The following is a 22,785-nucleotide window of genomic DNA, read 5'->3' as shown; positions in this document are numbered from 1 at the left end:
CTTATTTGAGTACCAAAAGGACAGGGCCTGCATCACAGGACGATATGACGATTAGACAACCTCAAGAGAGCATTGTTGTGAAGGCATATTAATGTAGTTTCTGTTATTAGAAACCTGGTGGAACCATTGGAATATAGTCCTGACGTAAACCCCACCCAACTGCCTCCCCAGGAAGGGAAAAAATAAACACAAACAATCTGTACAGGTGCTATTTGTGGTGAGTCTTTGGTACCTGTCAGCAGTACACAGTTAAATCCATGACTTTACTGCAACTCTGAAAGTGCAAATGGAAACAACTGGACCCGTAAAATGTGTGTTTCCATTTGTTCATCTCTACAGTTACATTAACCCATTTAGACCGGGAAAGAATCTGTCGTTTTTAAATTTCTTTGGCTATTTAAAAATAGCAGATATACAAGCTCAACACAAGTGCCGCGCTACAAGCTTATAGATCTGCTATATTTGAAAAAAATTGTGAAAATGTGTGCAAATCTTTGAATATATATTTATATTTTAAAGCAAACCTCTTTGCTTCTGGGGATTCTACTAATGTCTACTAAATCCTGCAGTTTTTTGAAAAACGTATGTTTCTACGTATGGTTCTCAAACCTTTTCATATCAAGGACCCCCAGAATTGTATGTATGTGGCCACGGCCCCCATCTCAAAATATTTAGTTCCAGGAACCCCCATGAAGCAAAGATTTGAGTTAAAAATGTTCGCTTTAAAAATATATATATTCAAAGATTTGCAAAAACGTTCAAGATTTTTCAAAAAATAGCCCAAAAAAATCTTACAATTACACAGATGCTTTCACGGTCTTAAAGGATTAACGCTTAGGTTTTTAACGCTGTGCCAGTCAGTCTTGGTCACATTTAGGAGGAGGTGACGGGGAGCCATTTGAGGAAGTGTGAGTCAGAAGGTTTTCCGATGCACCTTGTAGTCGCGGCGTACGTACGCACAAACAGGAACACGCACTCACGCTCACGCATGCAGGAATGCACATAGGAATGTGAGCATACATACACACATGCAGTCACACAAACAGGAAAAGGACACACATGAACAGGAATACAGATGCACTACGAACACACACAGGTACGCATGCACTCACGCAAACGCACAAACACCCCCCCCCCCCCCCCACACACACACACACACACACACACACACACACACACACACACACACACACACACACACACACACACACACACAAAAGGAAGGCAAAAAAATTTAGGCACACATGACCAGGAACTTTTCATCTTTTAGCATTTATCTTACACACATGCACACACACACACACACACACACACACCTCAAAAAAGAAGGCACGCACATGATCAGGAATGTATAGAACTTTTAAGTACAGACAACGCACACTTTTCATCTTTTTGTGCCTTTTTCTTAGACACACACACACACACACACACACACACACACACACACACACACACACACACACACACACACACACACACACACACACACACACACGCACACACATCCTCTTTTAGCGGCTGGTTCTAACAAGTTTCTCCTGCCCCCTTTTTTTCTCGTCTCCTCTATTTTTATCCGTCTCATTAAATCAGTGCTAATGATTCTTAGCCGTGTAAATGATCTGATAAGCTAATTATTGGATAAGGGGGGAAAAAAAATCTATTTCCAGACCCCACCACCCACGTTAACGGCTCTGTGTCGCCGTGCTGTAAAAGCCTGGGATTAATAGGGAGGGCTTGGCGCACGCTGGTCACGTTTTTATTGTTATTGGAGAGAAATTCCCTGTGTGTGAAAATGGAAACATTTACATAGCGAACATCAGAGGCCCAGCTTTAACTGATTTGAGGGATTTTTTTATTTACAGTATGCGCGCTTTGGGAGGTTGGCATTAATGAGTGATATCGTCGTGGTCGGGGAGAAAACGTGTATCTCCATAGTTCTACTTTTTTAATGTATGCCCTACTTCATCATAGTACAGTGTCACACAAAAGTTAATCTCTCAAGAACAGATTCTGCTCTGCGTTTGAATCTGTCGGGGGGGTTCGTCATATCGCGTACGCACTGGCCTACAAGTGGGCGTGCCTTCAGATCAGGAAGCAGGCCGCGCTTTACCCAATCAAATGTAGTGGGCGGGATTTACGTGTCTGCCGATCGTTCCCCACTAGAAACAAACCGAAACTCATTTAACAATAGCGTCCTCGGAGCAGACAAAACCACGGAAAAATATTCACATTTTAACTTGCTCTTTCATCATAGAAACAAGTGGGCTTATAACCAAAACGATCCATGTTCTCTGGGAGAAGTGGTGTTAGTGTTCCGTGTAGAAATATTGTTAGTGGGAATGAAAACATAGTCGCACCACCAAAACCCCGGTTTCCTTGCGTACGTGTGCTACGTCGACTTCCTCCCAGAGCCAAGTGAGATAGTAAAAAACAGCAGAGGGCGCTGTTTTTCTTTTTCATTTGGCGATGGGTTCCCAGATTGCACAAAAGTAGACCAGAATAGCCTACAAGCTCACAACGCGTCTCTTTGCGTCGCATCTTGTTTGTAGATTTTGAAAACAACATTTAAGTGATAGTGAAATTGGTTAAGTGTGTCTGTGGGTTTGATAAACATGAGCCAATGAAAAGTATTAAGAGCTAGTGACTAAATAACAACTGCTTCTTTGGACATACAAGGTTTTCACCCGACAGTGACGATATGGTTATGACTGTAGATTAGTTCACACAGGGTGACTGCCAGCTAGGGTGAGAGAGCCTCTATTTCTTTCTCTCTCTCTCTCTCTCTCTCTCTCTCTCTCTCTCTCTCTCTCTCTTTAATTCATAAAGCCTTCCTTTCCTATGTGAGTGCCTGTCTCTATACATTTCTTCCAATCATGTTCTCACTTTGTCTTTATTATGCAAAGAAATAAATCTGTACTGGTCTGGACATACAAATGATAATCAATGGCGTTTTCTCTTTTCTTTGTCCATTACTCATGCTTGTATTCACACTACCGTGGCGACAAAGCGACAGGTCATTTTCAAGGGAAGCATGCAGCTACAAAGTGACGCCCGAAACTTGTCAGTGCATGACAGACATGGCGCTGTACGAAAAGAAAGTTGAGTTGGCCTCAACTTATTTCAGCACTCCGAAGGCATGGTGAAGCTTTAAACAACCAAATGTCTTTGTTTCGCCATTCCCACTCACAATCTCTCTTCCCACAATTCCTGCTCCTTTCCGTGAATGGGAGAAAAACTAATTATTGCCGTATTGCCACTTCCCTGTGCTATTTAACCCTACCAGTTTCATTTACAGTACGCAGTGTGTCTTGAGCAATGCTTCAACAGTGGCCTTGGCAGCAATGTAGCTGCATGGCCACCCTTTGTTGTTTTGCTTTGTCGCCACTAGTGTGTGAACGCAGCATCAGTCTCTTTTAGAGTGTTGATTGTTTCACACCCTTCTGATTGCATGTTTGATTGATTGAATGAATGATTGATTAAATACTTTATTAACAAGTTGCAAACAGTAATTATGCAAGCAATGCTATAACACAAAAAAGCCTTGATGGGTTGTTTGGGCCTGTTGCCGGTACGGGGATGGGGATGTCTCTCTCTTTATCAAACTTCCTCCTATCTCTTGGTCTCTTCACGCTGGTCGTTTGCGTTTTCTATTCTCCTCTGCACTTTTCACCTAAACAAAAAAAAAGGCATGGGTTTCCGAGGCTACTTTTCACCTAATCCGTCTCTACCTTACCTTACCGCGGCGTGTCTTTCTCTTTCTATTCATTTGCAACGCTCTCTTGTCTTCTGTGCATCTCTTTCTTTCTCTCTCAACAATGCAATCTAATGTGTACTGAACACTGTAAAACCCTGATTGTGTATTTAACTATGAGTTACAAATGGCTGAATTAACACTTGAAATTATATTGTGTACCACCCAGCCACACTGGAGCCAGGGAGTGCATGTGCATGTGCGCGTGTGCATGCGTGTGTGCGTGCGTGCGTGTGTGAGAGAAATGATGACTTCTGTGTGTCACTGAAGCATCCGCGTGAACGCGGGTCACGCCAGCATGATTTACACGGCACGGTAACCCAACGCCATCTTGCGACGGACCATCTGAACCGCGAAAAACGCCCACCACCCACCCCTTCTCTCTGTAAAGCAACAAGCTCACACACCCCGCCGATCATTATATGGATCAACCTTTGCACTGTCTGCCACCTCCACCGCCACCCCTCAACACTCGGCACACAGCGGCACATTCCTCCCATAGATGTTTCTGAGGCAGGGTCAGCCTGCATGCCTGGGCATGCCCCTCCTGGCTACCTCTGCATGGCTGCCTGGAGCCCCCGTGCTGTGTTGCCAGACTTTGCGGGAGAAATAAGCAACCGGGATCTATGAAAACGAGCCCAAAAGAAGCGACCAGCTCATGAGCACTTTAAACCTACCGTATACACATCGGCTATCTGAAAATAGCCGATTTATATTTGTAGATCTAGCTACTTTCAAAGAAATCTCGGGAACATTATTGAAAAATGTGAACTTTATTATTTATATTTATTTATATTGATATTACACAAATCTATTACAGGGGTCCCGGGCACAAAAATGTTTTCAGATGGGGATACGCCGACATTAATTTGGGGGTCCTGACATGAAAATGTTTGAGAACCACTGGTTAAACAAGATTTAGGAAGCAAGCCTAAATAAGCAAACACTTTAGAAACAAGCCCCCCCCCCACCAAAAAAACGCAACCCGCAAGTACCAATATTTACAAGCACCTTTACAGAAGGACAAGCTCAAAGTTGCTTATAATAAGCGGACATGGCAACACTGCTGCCTGCCTGCCACTGCTGTAGCAGCAGCTCAGGAGCACTGGTGGAAGAAGTATACTCCGACTTTTAACAATAATAAAAAATGTGCAGATCAACAAGCTCGCATTGCTGGAAAAATTGCCGAAGTATAAAATAGCAAACGTTTGTATGAATAATACAAATCTGCAAATAATTGTAGTGGAGTAAAAAAAAAGTACAATATTTGCCTCTGAGATGTAGTGGAGTAGAAGTGTAAAGCATTGAAAAATGGAAATAATCAAGTTAAGTAAAAAAGACCTACACATTTTACTGAAGTACAGTACTATTTAAAAAAGTGCTTTCTGCCACTGCCCGGGAGGCGAGGCTGTGAACCCTCAGGGAGCAGACGGGCCGTGCTTGATGTCACTATAGCCTCTCATCAGGAGACAACCAGAGCCACCAGGGGGTGGGGATTGGCCCCTGGGGCACTGTGCCCCCCCCACCCCCCCCCCCCCCCCCTTACTTACGTTTTATTTTCCTGTAGCCTTTATTTAGCCCATTGGAGACGCAGATTGGCTGAAAATGCATGGTGGCTCCTGAAGCAGTGCCCTGCTTCAGATCTCTGTCACTTTAGATTTCTTCGGCTATTAGCTTTAGCAGATCTACAAGCTCATATGAGCTTGTAGATCTGCTATTTTTGAAAAATAGTGAAATTCTGTGCAAATCTTTGAATATATATATTTTTAAAGCGAACATTTGTAACTCAAATCTTTGCGCTCCTGGGGGGTCCCTGGAACAAAATATTTAACAAATGTTCGCTTTAAAAAATATATATTCAAAGATTTGCACAGTTTTTCAAGATTTTTCAAAAATAGCAGATCTACAAGCTCATAGCACTCGGTGCCGTGCTATGAGCTTGTATATCTGCTATTTTTGAATAGCCAAAGAAATCTAAGATGTCACAGATGCGTTCCCGGTCTTAATGGATTAATACAGTTTAAAGCTGCATTCGAAAGTCATTTTGATGAATAAAAGTCTATACGGTTAGAGTATGTTAATGCAATGTAACTAGCACATCTGCAGTGGTTGGCGGTGGACGGGTCTCCCTACATGTCCATAGAGACATTTCAGACCCCGTTGTTGAGTTGGACACCTTCTGGGTGATAAGTAGTACTCCCTGAATCTCATATACTGTACTCCCCCGGACTTCCATCTCAGAAGAGCGGTAGAAAGAGCACAGGAGACATATGAGCTGGAATCCCAGGTAGAACATGAAAGTTATGGATTGCAGCTTTAATACTAAATAGAAGCATACTGTTGTGTTACAACGAAGGGAACCCCCTCACCCTGGCTGTTTGATGCCATGCTGTGCCCTTGCACTCCATCACTACATAGGAATGTGAAGCCCTTTTTCTCGGGCTGTGTTACCATTCTCTGCCTTGTTGAGCTACACATGGAACAGGACCTTTAAACCCTGGCAGTGGACGTGTTCTGCTCAACCCATTAAGATAATCAGAATAAACAACAACTATAGGATCACAGGGCTCAGTCTATCTTGACCAAGCGTCCTTATCTGATCCTTGATTAGCAGTTCTCCTTAACTGAGAAGTTTGGTAAATACACATCTGATAGCCTGCCTTAATGAAGATAAAAAAGAATAAGAAAAACACAGGCCAGATAACTGTTCAACTCGGGAGTGTACAAAGCGTAACCAAAGGGACCTGTAACGTTTGTATAGGCTCAGAGTTAAATTAAAGGGATAGTTCACCCCCAAAATGACATTTTTTCTATCAAGTACACGCCGCATGGAGACTTGAATTCATGGAGATTTTTTTGTTTTTGTCGCATTCCTAAACCAATAATTTGATGACCGGTGGCGGCTCAAAGTGTCAAATTTGAGTCTCCTACCGGAGACATTAGCATATTTCCGCCGGTCATCAAATTATTGGCTTAGTAATGCGACAAAAACTGAAAAATCTCCATGAATTCAAGGCTTCATGGGGTGTGTAATTGATAGAAATGTTTTTGGGTGAACTATCCCTTTAAAGGAGAAATCCGGACATTTTAAGTGTTATCTTTGATGTGTCGTTACTCACCTACCGACGTAAAAAGTGGCATTGTTTATTTCCAGAGATTCCCCTGTCGTCATATTTTCAACCCCCTCCGTTGTCATAATGGGAGCGCGTGGCATAGGGAAATTCGTCTATTATAACCGATGCAAAGTAATTTTTTTCTCTACTACTACTCATTGTGGAGTCTCATGATAGTCAAACATGCAGTGAAAGTTCCTGAGAGGCTACCGCTAATGACGAACGAGCTAACGCTAGTTGCTTGTTTCTCAACATGGCAACACCAAGTTGCCAGGTTCTGGGAGAGAAACAAGCAACTAGCGTTAGCCCGATGTGACTGTGATTGAGACAGGGTTGCAGCTCTTCAGCTCAGCAGGCCTGGTTCCTCCACTCATGGTGGGTGTCTGTGCCTGTGTGTCTGCAGAGCCATTTATCATAGTCTCCCATCTCCTCAGCTTCCGCTGTTCCATTACAGCTGCTGCAAAAATGGATTCTACATTAACCAGGGATTACTAGACTGGTTAATTTTGTTAATCCCAAAATTTGAAGTTTACATCCAAACGTGCTGGTGTGTGTGTGTAAAGAACAAACGAGGAAACGACCCTCGCGTTGCACCTTCTGCAAAAACAGATTTAAGGATTTAAAGCTATAAAACTAATCACAATAATTTCAAGATGCATGCATCCGACAATTTCCTATGATCAAGCTGTTTGTGGCACCTCTCCCTTTTTAAACTGAGCCCAGGTTGAACACGCAGCCCAGGCTTACCATGAATCCTCGATAATAATAATTTGACGATGCCTCTGACAATTTCCTACAATCAAGCAACAGCAGTTTAATATGCCTCCCCTCCTTTTAAACTAGGCCCCGGTCGAACACGTAGGCTGAACGGGACAATTTGTTTGAAGGGGTGGCGATGAAATCCCACGCACCCCTTGATTACCCTTATCAGCAGCTTGGAGGCTTATTGCTTATGATAGTGCTGGGACGGCCAGACACTTGTCAGATGTCCCTGCAGTTGTGTTTTTGTCCGTCTGCACCTGCTGACGGTGTTTCCTTCGGTGACGCCAGTGTCGCCAGTAATCACAGCCCTCCCACCATCGAGCGTAAACAGACATTAGGCGTTGGAGGCCCGCCTCTTACCCCAATCCCGATACTTAAGAGATTGAGAGTCTTGGACGTAGATTTGAACCCCTGTATAGGGGCTTTGGTTTGACAGCATACAGTAATTAAAGTGATCCCCGTCAGCACTGTAAGCACTCCTGCATGTGCCCTCAGCACTGCATAGAAAACACAAGCACTTTGCTGTCAGGAGCGCCCCCAGCTGGGAGACTGAGGTGGGAGCTTTGAGACAAGTTAGAAAGATTTCCATAAGTACATAAAAGTTGTTTATTATTAATAATATTATTAATAATATCATATATATATATATAATTAATTATTATCAAAATAAGTAAAACTTTATTTGCATGGTACAACTCACTCAGTGAATCACATTGCGCATTGATGGAAATTCACACACAACATGCAACAAAAATAGTGTTGAGACAAGTAATAATAATAATATTTATGATAAAGTCTCGAAAAATTGATTTGGAGAGGGGGGGGATTTATGAGTGTGTGTGGGATGACTTAGCTAATTATTTTCAGGTCGTCTGTTGTGATTTACAATGTCATATACAGCAGTAGACGCCGGATCCCCTGAAGTGCTACTTTTCTCTTGTAGCAGTGAGTTAATTGGTTCTCAGTTGTGTGGTCTGTTAACAGGCTGAACCACAGGGGGGTGACCCTCTGTCTGGCTCTAGCATGGTGGTAAAGGGGTCACAGGGTCTTTTGACCTTTTCACTCAGTAACCTCATGTCTCGTGTTTCTTTCTTTTTTTCATTCTTTCTTTCTTTATTTCCGCTGAGAAGGGAGGCGCAGTACAGACGTCCCTGGGATTTGATCCTAGACAGTAAAATGCTCTGTATTAATGTATCCATTTGTACAGTCTGAGTTAAGTACTCCCTATTTTGGGCATGCCATTATAGGATAATATCTTCACAAATTGTAAAATTTTCTAAAATATTGTAAATAAATAAATAGACATTTTCAAAAACCTTTTAAACAGTGAAAATAGCAGGCTATTTTCACTATTCACCGCACAATGGAGAATATAGAGCTGAAGTGGCTAAATGAACACTCAGGATTTGACTGTGTATATCATCTATGGGGATGTGTGGCTCCAGACACAGGGGGTTGTAAACCACAGCTCATTTAAGAATTACACATTGATCCAAATATTGGTTAGATGTTTCTGCCAACATGTCTGGTGGTAGCAGTGAGAGAGAGAGAAAGGGAATTGTGGACACCAGCCATGTCGTTTTCAACATATTTAGAGTTTTTTTAAGGAATTGCCTATTGTGTGTATTTCTATATTCAGCTTTTCTGTTGCTGCTGTACTACGTCTACACAGTACTATTGTCTAGTCTTAAGCTTATCCTATCTCATCCTTGTGTATTATTGTAAATACACACTGCAGATCATTTCTGATTACAAGCCTTTAAACCTCACATGGAAAAGCTTTGATTAATATTACGAACACGATGATTAAACATCTGATTTCTGACCACAAGAACAAACTTGTGAACGGTATCTATAACTTAACTGCTGTGCTGCCTCTGGTAACTGAATGTCCCCTGTGGGATCAATAAATGTCTATCTCTCTCTCTCTCTATTTTATCAAACCAAGCATTTAACATGTTAAACACAGCATCCCTCAAGACTCATCTGTTCTGTGGTCTAACTCGCAACGACCTTAACTCAATTATAATTTATTTTTCACCATAAAACAACCATTCCTCTTGAGAGGACCAGAAACATGAACTAAACCACCGTTCATCCGTTAACAGAACACTTGGGTGAGGTGCTGGAGCTGAATAATATCAGGGCGAACAAAGGAAAGCAGCAACCGCACACTCTGCGCAAGTATGCAAAATGTATATTGCAAGCTTTGAGCCATTTGAACCTTCTTCAGGCTTGAATGACGTCAAACGACCGAGAGCTCGCAATGCATTTTGTTCTTATGATGACCAGGAAAATTGTCCTTACAATGTCTATTTCTCCAATTCCACCATACTTGTGGGGACATTTGACCCTCAACAAATGTATTAATAAAAAGTACACGCGCACATACCCAGTCTGTGTGCGGTGATTGAAAACGCGTGTAAGGCCTGCTCCTTTTGAAATGCCTAACTGAACTAATGGCAGCCAGAGTGCAGTATGTAGGACAGTGTTTGTCTGACCTGAGGGCCCTGAGGTTTGTTTAACTGCATGCAGCCATGCCACACTTGTCTTAAATGGAGATGTCTGTGTGTGTGTGTGTGTGTGTGTGTGTGTGTGTGTGTGTGTGTGTGTGTGTGTGTGTGTGTGTGTGTGTGTGTGTGTGTGTGTGTGTGTGTGTGTGTGTGTGTGTGTGTGTGTGTGTGTGTGTGTGTGTGTGTGTGTGTGTGTGTGTGTGTGTGTGTGTGTGTGTGCGCGCGCGCGCGTGCCATAGTGACAGCCTCTATGTCCTGGGGTGATGACCCCCCCATCTATCTATCTCTCTCCCTCTCTTTTGCTCATTCTCTCTCTCCCTTGCTCCTCCCATATGAGTACCATCACCTGTTCTTTGGTCACAGGGAGGGGGGCTAGTGTGAGTGTGTGTGCATGTGTGCAGACCACGCACACGGTGGTACCAAGATGTTATTGATTTTCTCTTGGAGTGGTGGCAGCAGGTTCTGCAGTTGGAGTGTGTGTGTGAGTGTGCGTGTGCTTGTCTTGCTATACTTGTGAGAACCAAACGTACCCTCAAGTATAGTAGAGTTTGACAAAACAACATTGTGAGGACCTTCCTCATGAGAGCGATGGGTGTTAGTTTTTTTGATTAACAAGATGGTTAGAGCTAAAGCTGCAATTAGTAAAACATTCAGGTTAGGATTAGGGTTAAATAATATTTATAAAGTTGCTCTTCATGTCCTCACAAGCATATTAAGACAAACGTGTGTGTGTGTGTGTGTGTGTGTGTGTGTGCGTGTGCGCGTGTGCGTGCGCGTGTTGTGAAAGATGCGAGAGAGAGTACTGTGTGTGTTAGTGTATGTGCTTGGAAGAGAGCATGAGTAAGCAGTATGTTTGTATGTGTGCTGTTAACACGCGTGCGTACTGTATCCTTGTGCACGTGTTTGGTGTGAAACAGGATATCTCCATTTGGTGTGGTGCTGGAATCAGTAACAAAATTATTATACCATATACCTAGTGACCCACCAGCTCTTGAGTCTTAATTGAACTTTGATAATGTAAACATTGACACGTAAGGATCCACTAATAAATGATAGTTAATAACAACTTAAAAAAACCTGTAATTGAAGAAATCTCTTGCATGTTGACCTCATCACGTAGTCTTGTTGGCTCCGAACGTTGTATCTTTGTTTACTTGCCTTACGTGTCAAAATTCAGAATTTCATAGATCACAGTGAGACTTGTCATCACAGCAGGATCAATTCTAGATCACAGGAGAAATGCGTGTGTCTTTTAAGCTGGATTTGACTCTTAGAGCTCCCTTATATGTCCTTCCCTTTTTAAGGCGGAATTTCCCTCCAGTCCTCTCAAGGCTTGTACTTCAGAAAGCCCTGTATCACTATGATCCCAGAGCGCTTTGTTTGGCGTCAACACCTAGCGGTATCCACCTCCCAAAGGCAGTGTTTCAACAGCTTTTTAAATGTCTTTGTTGTTCTGGAACGGGGGGAGGGGGGTTAGCAAGAAACTAAATCTTCTGTGACAGCGCAGTGCGTCTTAACAGAGACCTAAAAACACCTGAGCATGGCCGCATAAAGAAAAAGAAAAAGGGGGGGAAAAACGGCGTTCCCGCTCCAACACATAATACTGTGTCAACGTAGGCCACTCCAGTGTCCCCGAGGCGGGGGAAAGGCCATTCTGCCTGTCATCTTCTACACACAATGGCTACCAGCTCACCTTTTGTGTGCCCAACAAGTGCCTTTATTCAGCCCCACAAATGCATCAGTCAACTTAGACCGCGGCGGTTTGAGAAAATCTTTATGGGTTGAGTTGAGAGGCTGTACGAGCGGCCGTTGTTCACAGAAGGCCCGCCAGGCAGCGATGGACTGTGTGATGACCAGATTTGCATTTGCTGGGTGGATGGGGGGGAATCCATGCCTCTGCTTTTGATATCCCCCACTGGTCATTCATTTTCATCACCGGCGGTGCGGATATGTTTTATCTCTGCTTCTTAAATTAAATGGTTCAATTAAATTCATACAAATTAAATTTCCATTTGGGAAATGTAGACTGTCTAATATGTTTTGATATTTATGTATGATAATATCATAATTTAATAATACAAAAAATAATTTAAAAAAGTTAACTGCATTCCCTATTTTGGGCAATCTTTTAAGATTTTCAAAAATATTTCAATTCAAAAATAGCCAATCTACTGTACAAGCCAACAAGTGTTGAGGTTGATGTTGAACAACCTCAAAAGGAGCAGAGCAAGCACTGGAAGAATCACTGGGCACTTGAGCATTGCAATATGTGTTTGTTGATGTTCGTTTGTTACTGGTGATGAAGTGAATTGTTAAAAACATTATATACTACAACTTACAAATAAGAGTCAGAATCAAGCGCTAGCTAAAGGCCTCTAGTCTGAACAAGTTTCAATCTGATGCTGCAGGGGGTTGAGGGTTCCACTCCCTGTGTAGCTCACTGGGCAAAGCACTGAGGGATAATTTATACTTGTTGAAACGGCCGTGCCGCTCGAAGGAAACGCATTATTTTCAACTGGCAAACGGAGGCGGAGCGTCATAAATTGGCCTCGACACCAACAGGGTTAGCTGTTCCATTCGCTGCGTGGCTAAACGCCCAGCTCCAACAGGTGCCGCCCATTAAACACGTTCCACGCAAATAAACAACGGCATATTTGTCCATCTCCACGGTTACAGCCGAGGCACGTCGGATAAAAGCATCCCCAGAAAACGGCATTTCATTTTTTGACATGCGATCCGCTGAGAAGTGATACGCTGAGAGGTCCATTAGTTTTGATATCGAGGCGCTGTCCAGGGGCTTGTGTTTCTGGTGGCTTACTTAAATACACACGCCCAGCGCTGGGATTATCTTGTGATCTGCAGAACCACGCAGGGCTGCTTTGTGTCGTACAGGAAGTGTGTAAAGATATCCCAATGCTTGCCCATATCCCGGGGCTTGGTAACCACATAAAGGGAGCTGGAAAACAATCCAGGCAGCGCCCGGATGTCCTCCTAACAGGCAGACAGGTGGGGTGACAATGGCACTCCTCCCTCCCTCCCTCTCTCTCTCTCTCTCTCTCTCTCTCTCTCTCTCTCTCTCTCTCTCTCTCTCCTTTCTCTCTCTATCCCTCACTATTTCTCTCTCCCTCTTTCTATCTTTTCGTCGCTCCCTGCCCCACTCTCTCGCTCGCTGACTATATTTGTTTCATTTGTTCCTCTCTCCATTGCTCTCACTCCATGTCTCCCTTTGTTCTTCTTTCTCTCTCTCATTCACTTTTCCCCCTCCCTCACTATCACACCTTCTGTTATTTTTCCTCATTCTCTCTCTCCCATGTCTCCTTTCTCCCTCTCACCCCATTTTTCCTCTCGATCTCCCACCTCTCTCTGTTCCACTCCCACTCTCCCTGATCATCACTTTCTCATGTATTCTCTCTCTCTCTCTCTCTCTCTCTCTCTCCCCTTCCCAGCCCCTCCTACACAGTCAAATCCTAAGTGTTGATTTATCCATTTGTAACGGTAAATGTAACCAAAATAGACTCTTATCATTTGGTTACATTGTACCCTTTAGTTAAATTATCACTAAGAATTTGACAGTAGGGAAACATGGGTGGGTGTACTGTATCTGTGTTCTATCTCACATGTCACCTCCTCATTCTTAGCTCCTTATCTCCTTATCTCTCCTCCGATCCCTGACTCATCCCCCTCCCTCTCCCAACCTCCTCCTTTCTCCCTATCCATTACATCTCCTCTCTCTCTGTCTCTCGCTTTCTCTCCCTCTATTCCTCTGTCTTTATCAATACCTCCCTCTCTCCCCCTATCCATTACACCTCTCCTCTCTCTCTTTTCTCGCTTTCTCCCCCTCTCTCTCTATTTCTCCGTCTCTGTGCCACCCGCTTTCTGTCTCTCTCTCTCCCACCCCCCCTTTCTCTCCCTCTGTCCTATCATTACACCCCCCCCCCCCTCTCTCTCTATACATATATGACTGTATGTCACCGTATGTCATAAACGCATACGCCCCCAGGCAACCAGCCTGGTGGAGATATGCGCTGTTGTGCACTTTTCTGTATGTACAGTACAGTACTGTATTGGTGACCCCCATGGATGTTTGTTTTCATGGTCCTCAGACCCCTCCTTGTGGGAGCTCAGCTGCCATTGCCTTCCACATACAATAACTCAAACCCTGCTCTCTCTCTCTCTCTCTCTCTCTCTCTCTCTCTCTCTCTCTCTCTCTATCTCTATCTCTATTGTGCCCTGTATCACCCTGGTCCTCTTGAGCGTAGGTTTGCAGTTTGCAGTTTGATGATGGGACGAACAGACAAAGTGATTATTTTGATTCCTGTCAGCGGTCTTATCTGACAGGCTGTGTAATTATCCATGTGAGAAGGACCACTGGCATCCCAATTTTGGCCATGTCATTGTAGGTGAAAATGTAATATTTAATATTTTAATATTTTGTGAATCGGCAATCACTCGAAACAAACATGATTGTCCTCCTATCCGTGGGTCTGGTCTCTTGTGGGTCTTAAGGTGGCTGTAGAGGCAGATCCTTGATCCACAGTCTCTATTACAGTGGGGGAATATGTGAGTGGTTTTCATGGTGGTAGTTGTTTGAGGAGCTGTTTTGCTGGTGGATCTGTGGAACGGTAGAGATCATTTTCTAACTGCTGTGCCTTCATGGATCATCCTGCTCCACATGCCTCTCTTGATAGCTGCCTCCTCCCACTTGTTGAGGCTGAATCGCCACTTTCTCTGGTGGGTTTTGATGTTATCTTTGCACCTCTTCGCTGGTGGTACTGCTCCAGGGCTTTCAGATGTGTGCTGTAGGTGGTCCAGCCATCAGCCCCATAGAGCAGAGTGGGCCGAACTACTGCTTGATAAACAAGGAGTTTGATCTTGGTCTGGATGTCCCAATTCTCAAACACTCTCCTCCTCAACCTAGCAAAAGCTTCGCTGGCACACCCTATGCCGTGGTGAATCTCAGCGTCAATGACCGCTCTTGTGGAAAGTAGAGTGCCAAGGTAGGCAAATTGATCCACATTTTCTAGGACGTTGTTTTCCACATAAAATGTGGGGACTTGGGAGGGTGTGTCAGGAGCTTGTTGGAATAGGATGATTTATTTGTATTATGTTTACGTGAAGTCCCAGGAGTCGGTAAGCTCTGGCAAAGACATTCAAGATGCTCTGGAGGTCCGCTTCAGAATGAGCAAGTATATATAAACACATCTTAACAATTCCTGCTTGTAGATGGGCTATTTTCGGCTTAGAGATTTGGTGTAGAGTGAAAAAAGAGAAGACAAGTACAGAGCTAAAGGTCAAGTTTACTAAATAAATGAATCCAACATATTCATAGAAAAGTTCATGTGTAAACAAACAAATACATATGAATGACAAATATTAATTACACGGATGGTGCTGTCAAATAATAATTAATAAATCTATGAAGTCATCTGTGAAATCTCTGAAAACTTTTAATCTGCAACATAATTTCATACAATATACTGTATATTTGGGGTCCCTGCTTCACCTTTCCTTGTCCTTGACCTGAAAAACGTTGAAGACACTGCGACCCCCCCAAAATAATCATATTTGAACACCCTGACAAGCATTTGGAATTGTAGGCATTACATTTAGTTTGACTCAACAGACAAATATTGTGGAAGTAGCCGAACTACAAGCTCACAATGCCTCGCACTGTGAGATTGTAGATTGTCTGGTTTGTGCCCGGGTATTAACTCATTCACTGCCAGGCTTATTTCAAGCTTGTTGATCCATATGCCAAAGGCATTATGGATCAAACGGAGAAAAAAAATTCTCCGTTTATATTTTAACATTGAAGTGGATGGAGAATTAACTTTTTGAAAATCGTTTTCTCCTAGTTCCTTTGAGATTTTTTTAGGTGACGTCAAAAGACGTCATTGGCACTAATGGCACACTGAAAACGTCCGTCAAAAGACGTCATTGGCACTATATGAGTTAAATGGCCAACTACATTTGGTGGGAGCCAGTCAAAGCTCGACAGGAGTTTGTCATATATGCTAGGCTAGTGCATGTGTTTGGTAAGCACACTACCTAACTACCATGCCCAGATGGTCATTGTTTAGAGAGTATAGTGTCTTTCTGTCAGTGGCTGGCTCTCAGGGGGACAGTACATCCCATAATAGGCAGTCCTGCATTTGAGGGAGTCCAACAGGTGATGCTCATAGAGATGGAGCAAGGCCACAAGGGGGGGGGGGGGTGTGTGTGTGTGTGTGTGTGTGTGTGTGTGTGTGTGTGTGTGTGTGTGTGTGTGTGTGTGATATACAATATATTGGTTGCATACAGTACATCTATGCATGTTTGTATTTACACTGTATACCTGGCTGTGCCTTTTCCTATATGTCAATCTACATGTCTGTACAGTGTGTGTTTGTCCATGTTAATGACAGTCTTTCTGTGTGTGTCTCTCTCTGTCTGTCTGTCTGTCTGTCTGTGACCATGTATGTCTATGTTTGTCGTCCACATATATGTGCAGATCTGCCCGCGTCTCTGTGTGTGTGTGTGTGTGTGTGTGTGTGTGTGTGTGTGTGTGTGTGTGTGTGTGTGTGTGTGTGTGTGTGTGTGTGTGTGTGTGTGTGTGTGTGTGTGTGTGTGTGTGTGTGTGTGTGTGTGTTTAAGGGCAAATGCCGGTGAAAGCCGATCTCATTGTCTCGTCTTCGGCCCCCGTTCCTGCATTTTCAGTTGCTGTGTGGTGAGAGGGGCCTGGCCAGGGTTTGGATAGGGGAGATAGGGGTGCAGTACAGTGTCATAACACTGTTTTCCCAGTTGTCGACTTCTCAGGGCTGACTGCTACTGATGACCCCCCCCCCCCCACACACACACACACACAGTCGTTTCATGGTCAAAGGTGCCAATCTGACTCTTAGTCCGTGAGCCAGGGGGGTTGGTCATTACCATCTGAGGGGAATAATGCTCATAGTGATTTTTGTCAAGGTATGCATGTCTAGAGTTAGAAAATATGTGATTGCACCAATGGTAGCTTTATGCACCAATGGTAGCTTTATGGGTGCTATCATGCATTTTATGTTATAACACTAGGCGAAAATTACATGGGTCAATATATGAAAACATACTATTAACCCCCCCCAAAAAAAATATACAAAAGGTTTTTCAATTGGTTCTGGTACGTCTAGGCATGCTTAAGAACATACAAAAAAATCTAGGAAATTATATTTCTCGTAAAGCCATCATTTTCAAGATGGCGTCCAATATGACTGCCAGGAGCTTAAATGGCTTTATGATACTGTTCAACCTAGAAAGGTGGTTTTGGTGTCTAAAACTAGGTCTTAGGGTTCAAGAAATATGGCTGAATCAGTTAAATTACCATCAGTTAATTTTTTATTGCCAAATCAAAGATGGTGTCCATCCCATGGTGATGTTCCATTGTACTAAATTATGTTAAAAACAACAAAATATTGCAGTTGTGTGAGGGAATCTGTGAACTTCGTGAACGTGATTCATATGGGGACCTGGGGGGGGGGGCATTCATAGGTGTAGAATCTATTTCTAATGTTATATTTTGACTTGCTGGTCAGTCTTTGGCCTATGTGCTAAAGGTCAGGTCAAGGTCTCTCTCGCACCTTATCGTCCAACCAGGTGTCCAAGCAGGCAGCAGATATGGTCACTGGTTGACATGTACAGCAGGCCCTATTCACCTCACAATTGACATGGAGCCGTTTGTTGACACCTTGCAGGTATATAAGCTCTATAATGTAATTGTGCATCCCGGTGGGATGCATGTTATACAGTCATTCTTCAGCTGCATTGCAAAACTGATGCAAGGTTCAGCACTGGAAGTGGAAATGCATGTGGTTGCAGAACATGACAGGCAAGTTCAGTGGTCAGTCCTGAGTGTATCAGCAGCACTCTGAAGTGGTTTCTATCAACTTGGCCAAAGACATTTGAACAGATACAGCAGTAGCCTACCTGGACACTGCACATCTCCATCCTACTGGCTGACAGTGGGTAGACAACTTCTTCCTACACTTCACATCCACCAGTTTGAATGCGCAGGGAGACACATTGACATTAACTTCACCTTTTCTCTCATGAAGCACATGACTGAAGCACTTCTTCCATGCTGGCCATGTGCAGTGTGCTTGATATCTAACCCAGTGCCTGCTGAAGATGCATGTGCTCCATGCCATAGCATAGAGGCTAAGCTAGACCTTGTCTGTCGGCACCATGATGGATTCTGGATCACTGTCTCTGCTGACCAGTCTGGGGAGTAGACTGCCATAACGATCAGGAAAGATGCTGTCATGATGCATGTGAGTGGAGTGGACTGAAGCCTTCCCCAAAATGTGCAGAAACAGAGGGAGAGTTGAAGCACTGGTGTGTCTTGGTCATAAAATATTGGGGTGTAGGATTCCTCACACACAGAAAGATCATCTCTTCAATCCCATCCTTGGCTAATTTGCCCCCATGCTGTTGTGAATAGTAATGTCCTTTACCCACATGAGATGTCATCATGAAGAGTAAGAACATTAAGCAGAAGCCGTTGAGCATGTTGTACACCTTCAGTGCTGACGATAGATACTGCATTTAGTCATGATGAGGCAGACATCACCATGAGTTCCTATATCCCTGATGCAGCCATCTCTGGAAAGGGTGTGATACACATGCTCAGTGATTACACTGATGTTCTTGTCCTGTTGTATGCTGTGTATTGGGGTGTATCAGGTGGACCTACAGTGTAAAGTATAGATGGAGCATTGGGATGGGACAGTCTTATATGTATGACAAAGGCAAGATCAGAGCACACTACACTTTGCTGGCAGGGAACTTCCCAGGCTACCCTGATGTGCTGGGTGAGGTGGGTGCCACAAGTCAATGGCCCTTCCTCCAACACCGACCAACCTGTTGCACCACATGTGGGCTCATTTATTTACAAGTGATGTTGTGGAAAGTGGCAGACCACCAAGCCCCACCTGACAAGTCGTTTGATGTCACAAAATGTGGATAGGAGATCTAGGATATTCTTGTTCCTGTCATTGCTAAGGGTGACCCCACCGTCAGAGCTATGTGACATGGTGCAATATCAATTTAGGGCACAGAGAGTGAGAAGTACATCACTGATGTACTGTAACTGCTCTGGTGAAGATGGTTACTGATGATATGTTCAAGCTACAGATGAGGAGTGATGTTAATAAGGAGGATACTTGTAAGGATGAGGTAGAACAGGATGTGGATGTGGATGTTGGAGAATACAGATGTAGTTGCAAAAGATACATATTTGACATTAGATTATATCATTTTACATTCATGTTATTATGAATACCAGTTCTTGTGACATGTTAATGACACTTTTCACAAAACAAAATCATGAATAGTGAACCATGAATGTTCATCAAGTTGTTTCCATTTGTTGTTCTCCCAGAGGTCAATTTTAACCTTGACCTGACCTTTGACATGATTGACCTGATATTAAAAAAATAACATCAGGAATGGATTCTACATATGAAAACCCTAAAAAAAGAGGTATTAAACAGAGGTATTCTAAGACAAGCGGATTAAAAGTAAAAAATTGCCAGGCTTGTGTTTAGTGGCCATTTTGGATATTTTCTTACCCATTGCACTATATTCTGTTTATTGAATTTCATATTACATTTCCTTAGAATCTAACATGGTTTTAAATCTATAGGTAATTTACAAAGGAACCCTTTGTGTTCCATCTTTCATTAAAACCAAAGTACATCTTATGTCACATATAGTCACTATGTTGTCACTGCCTGTAATAGAAAAATATTCTAGATATGCAAATTTTAACAACCTTTCTGGACAATATATAGTCTGAGCTTTATCCCAACCATTTTTCAGAGAGAGAGGGTCAATAATAAGAGAGAACCATCAGTTTGAAGTAGAATGCTTCATTCGGATTTTGAAAACTGTGTTTTGGCTTGTGGTTATAAAAGGAGTGATAACACACAGATAGCTACCACCGATGCAAGGCTATCACATTTTTCCTAGCTCTAGGGGTGTATACCTACCCAAAAATCACTGTGAGAATTAATCCCCCCAGATGGTAATGATGACCCCATTTTTGGGGTCCTGGCTCACGGACTATCTGAGCCCTGTGTTGGTAAACTCTGACAGATTCATCCAGAACAATGTAGATGTTTTGAGAGAAATAATCTTAATTGTTCATATTGGATAATAAAATGCATTTGAAATGCCGGCAGAAATGTCAGATTATAGGACTTACTTATCAATGTGTTTAAATGTCACATGACAGACAACAATACTTGCACTTTTAAAATCTTGAAAAAGGAGATAAAAACAACATGGGGTCTAATAACAGCATTGCTTCCATGTTTATATACTGAGACTGTGCCGTCATATAACTGTGGCGTCACGTTGACTTCCAAATATGGAGTTCTTTGTCTCTCTATTGACTTCCAGTATAAGTACTTTAAATATTTAATGCAACGGCAGACAAGCAGTGGGATGAGGATGGCGGAGGCAGATAAAAGCGCAGAGCTACTCAAGGAGAAGGCGAATGGTTTCTTCAAAGAAAGGGACTATGAGAATGCAATCAAATTCTACACAGAGGCCCTGGAGCTCAACCCACACAACGCCGTATTCTACAGCAACCGCAGCCATGCGTACCTACGCACCGAGTACTACGGGTATGCCCTGGCCGACGCTACGAAGGCCCTGGAGATTGACAAGAACTACATCAAAGGCTATTACCGCCGTGCCACCTCTAACATGGCACTGGGCAAGTTCAAGGCCGCGCTAAAAGACTACGAGACGGTAGTGAGGGTCCGACCCAACGACAAGGACGCAAAGATGAAGTACCAGGAGTGCAAAAAGATGGTCAAACTGAAGGCTTTTGAGAGAGCCATTGCCAGCGATGAGACGAAAACATCCGTCGTGGACTCTCTAGACATCGAGAACATGGTGATCGAGGACAAGTACGTCGGGCCCCAGCTGAAAGACGGGAAGGAGGTGACCTTGGAGTTCATGATGGAGATGATGGACTGGTTCAAAGACCAGAAGAAACTGCCCCGAAAGTATGCTTATCAGATTCTGGTCCAAGTCAAAGAGGTTCTGTGCAGAATTCCAAGTCTGGTTGAAATCAAAATAAACAGGAACGAAAGAATAACAGTTTGTGGTGACATCCATGGGCAATATTACGACCTCCTCAATATCTTTGAGTTGAACGGCTTGCCATCCCAGACCAACCCGTATCTGTTTAATGGTGACTTTGTGGATCGTGGCTCCTTCTCCGTCGAGGTCATTCTTACGCTCTTCGGCTTCAAGCTGCTCTACCCCGACTCCTTCCACTTGCTCAGGGGTAACCACGAAACAGACAATATGAACCAGATGTATGGATTTGAAGGTGAAGTGAGAGCTAAGTACTCTGCCCAGATGTTCCAGCTGTTTAGCGAGGTCTTCCAGTGGCTCCCTCTTGCGCAGTGTATCAACGACAAGGTGCTGGTGATGCACGGGGGACTGTTCAGCGAAGACGGCGTGACACTGGACGACATCAGGAGGATAGACAGGTACAGACAGCCTCCGGACTCTGGTCCCATGTGCGACCTCTTGTGGTCAGACCCTCAGCGTAAGAAAGGCTGGTCGGTCAGCAAGCGAGGGGTAAGCTGTGAGTTCGGGCCGGACGTGACGGAACGCTTCCTCGAGATGAACAATCTGGATTACATCATCCGCAGTCACGAGGTGAAGTCCGAGGGCTACGAGGTCACCCACTCAGGAAAGTGCATCACCATCTTCTCGGCGCCCAACTACTGCGATCAGATGGGAAACAAAGGAGCGTACATTCACCTCAGCGGAGCTGACCTCCTGCCAGAGTTTCACCAGTTCACCGCTGTGCCTCATCCAAACATCAAGCCCATGGCGTACGCCAGTACGCTAATGCAGATGGGAATGATGTAGCACTGTGTTTCTCAACGTCCGGTTCCGGGGCCCCCCAGGGGTCCAAATGGACCCTTACGGGCCTGTTAACTCGGAAAGTGTACAAATGGCACCATTTTTTAGGGACCCCAGGGTACACTGTAAAATTCGCAGTGTTCATTTAACTATGAGAGTGTACAAATACTATGAGAGTGTACAAATGTGTTTGACACACTGTACAAATGTCCATTTGGTTCCAGTTGTACACTCTCTGAGTAAAATTAAAACTTAGGATTTTTTTTTGTAATCATGATTTCTTTTTCTTTTTAAACAATAATAAAAACATCCTGTGGCTCATGGTAAATGCATACAATCAAGAAACAACACAAAAGAATAAAACAAAATAAAACACAGCAATACCCCATCATCACAGTGTCTCACCAATGGGCAAGAAAGCGGTCCCCTTACCTCTTAAAGTTCTCCCCATGATTTACTCTCACTAACATCCATTCATATGACACTGTTTCTGTCATAGATTCAATCTTTCAAATTCAAATTCAAAAACTTTTTGGGATCCGGAGAGGATGTACTTTCCCATAATCCGAGGATGATTTGTGCAGGCCTGACCATCCCTACATTTATCACTACAAAATGTTTATACACAGTTACTTGTGTTTGGTTCCCTAGGAGACAATATCTTGGCGATACGGATATCTCCTTGTCCAAACATTTCCCTACAGTATAGTTTAGAGGGGGTAAAATAAAATCTGTGTATTAA

General features: G+C 43.5%; 1 protein-coding gene across 1 annotated transcript; it reads left to right on the top strand.

Annotated features, from left to right (window-relative positions):
- Positions 1 to 20,606: 20,606 nt before the first annotated feature.
- Positions 20,607 to 22,049, top strand: LOC308074614 (serine/threonine-protein phosphatase 5-like; the record flags this gene model as incomplete). Its single annotated transcript, XM_080414122.1, has 1 exon — positions 20,607 to 22,049. The coding sequence occupies one exon, from the start codon at positions 20,607 to 20,609 to the stop codon at positions 22,047 to 22,049; it is 1,443 nt and encodes a 480-aa protein (XP_080270248.1).
- Between the last annotated feature and the right edge of the window lie 736 nt (positions 22,050 to 22,785).

This window comes from Gymnoscopelus braueri (assembly GCF_963280865.1).
Source record: "Gymnoscopelus braueri genome assembly, chromosome: 19".
Lineage (NCBI taxonomy): Eukaryota > Metazoa > Chordata > Actinopteri > Myctophiformes > Myctophidae > Gymnoscopelus > Gymnoscopelus braueri.
Note: the sequence above shows the minus strand (reverse complement) of the source record. Positions and strands in the feature narration are given on the sequence as shown.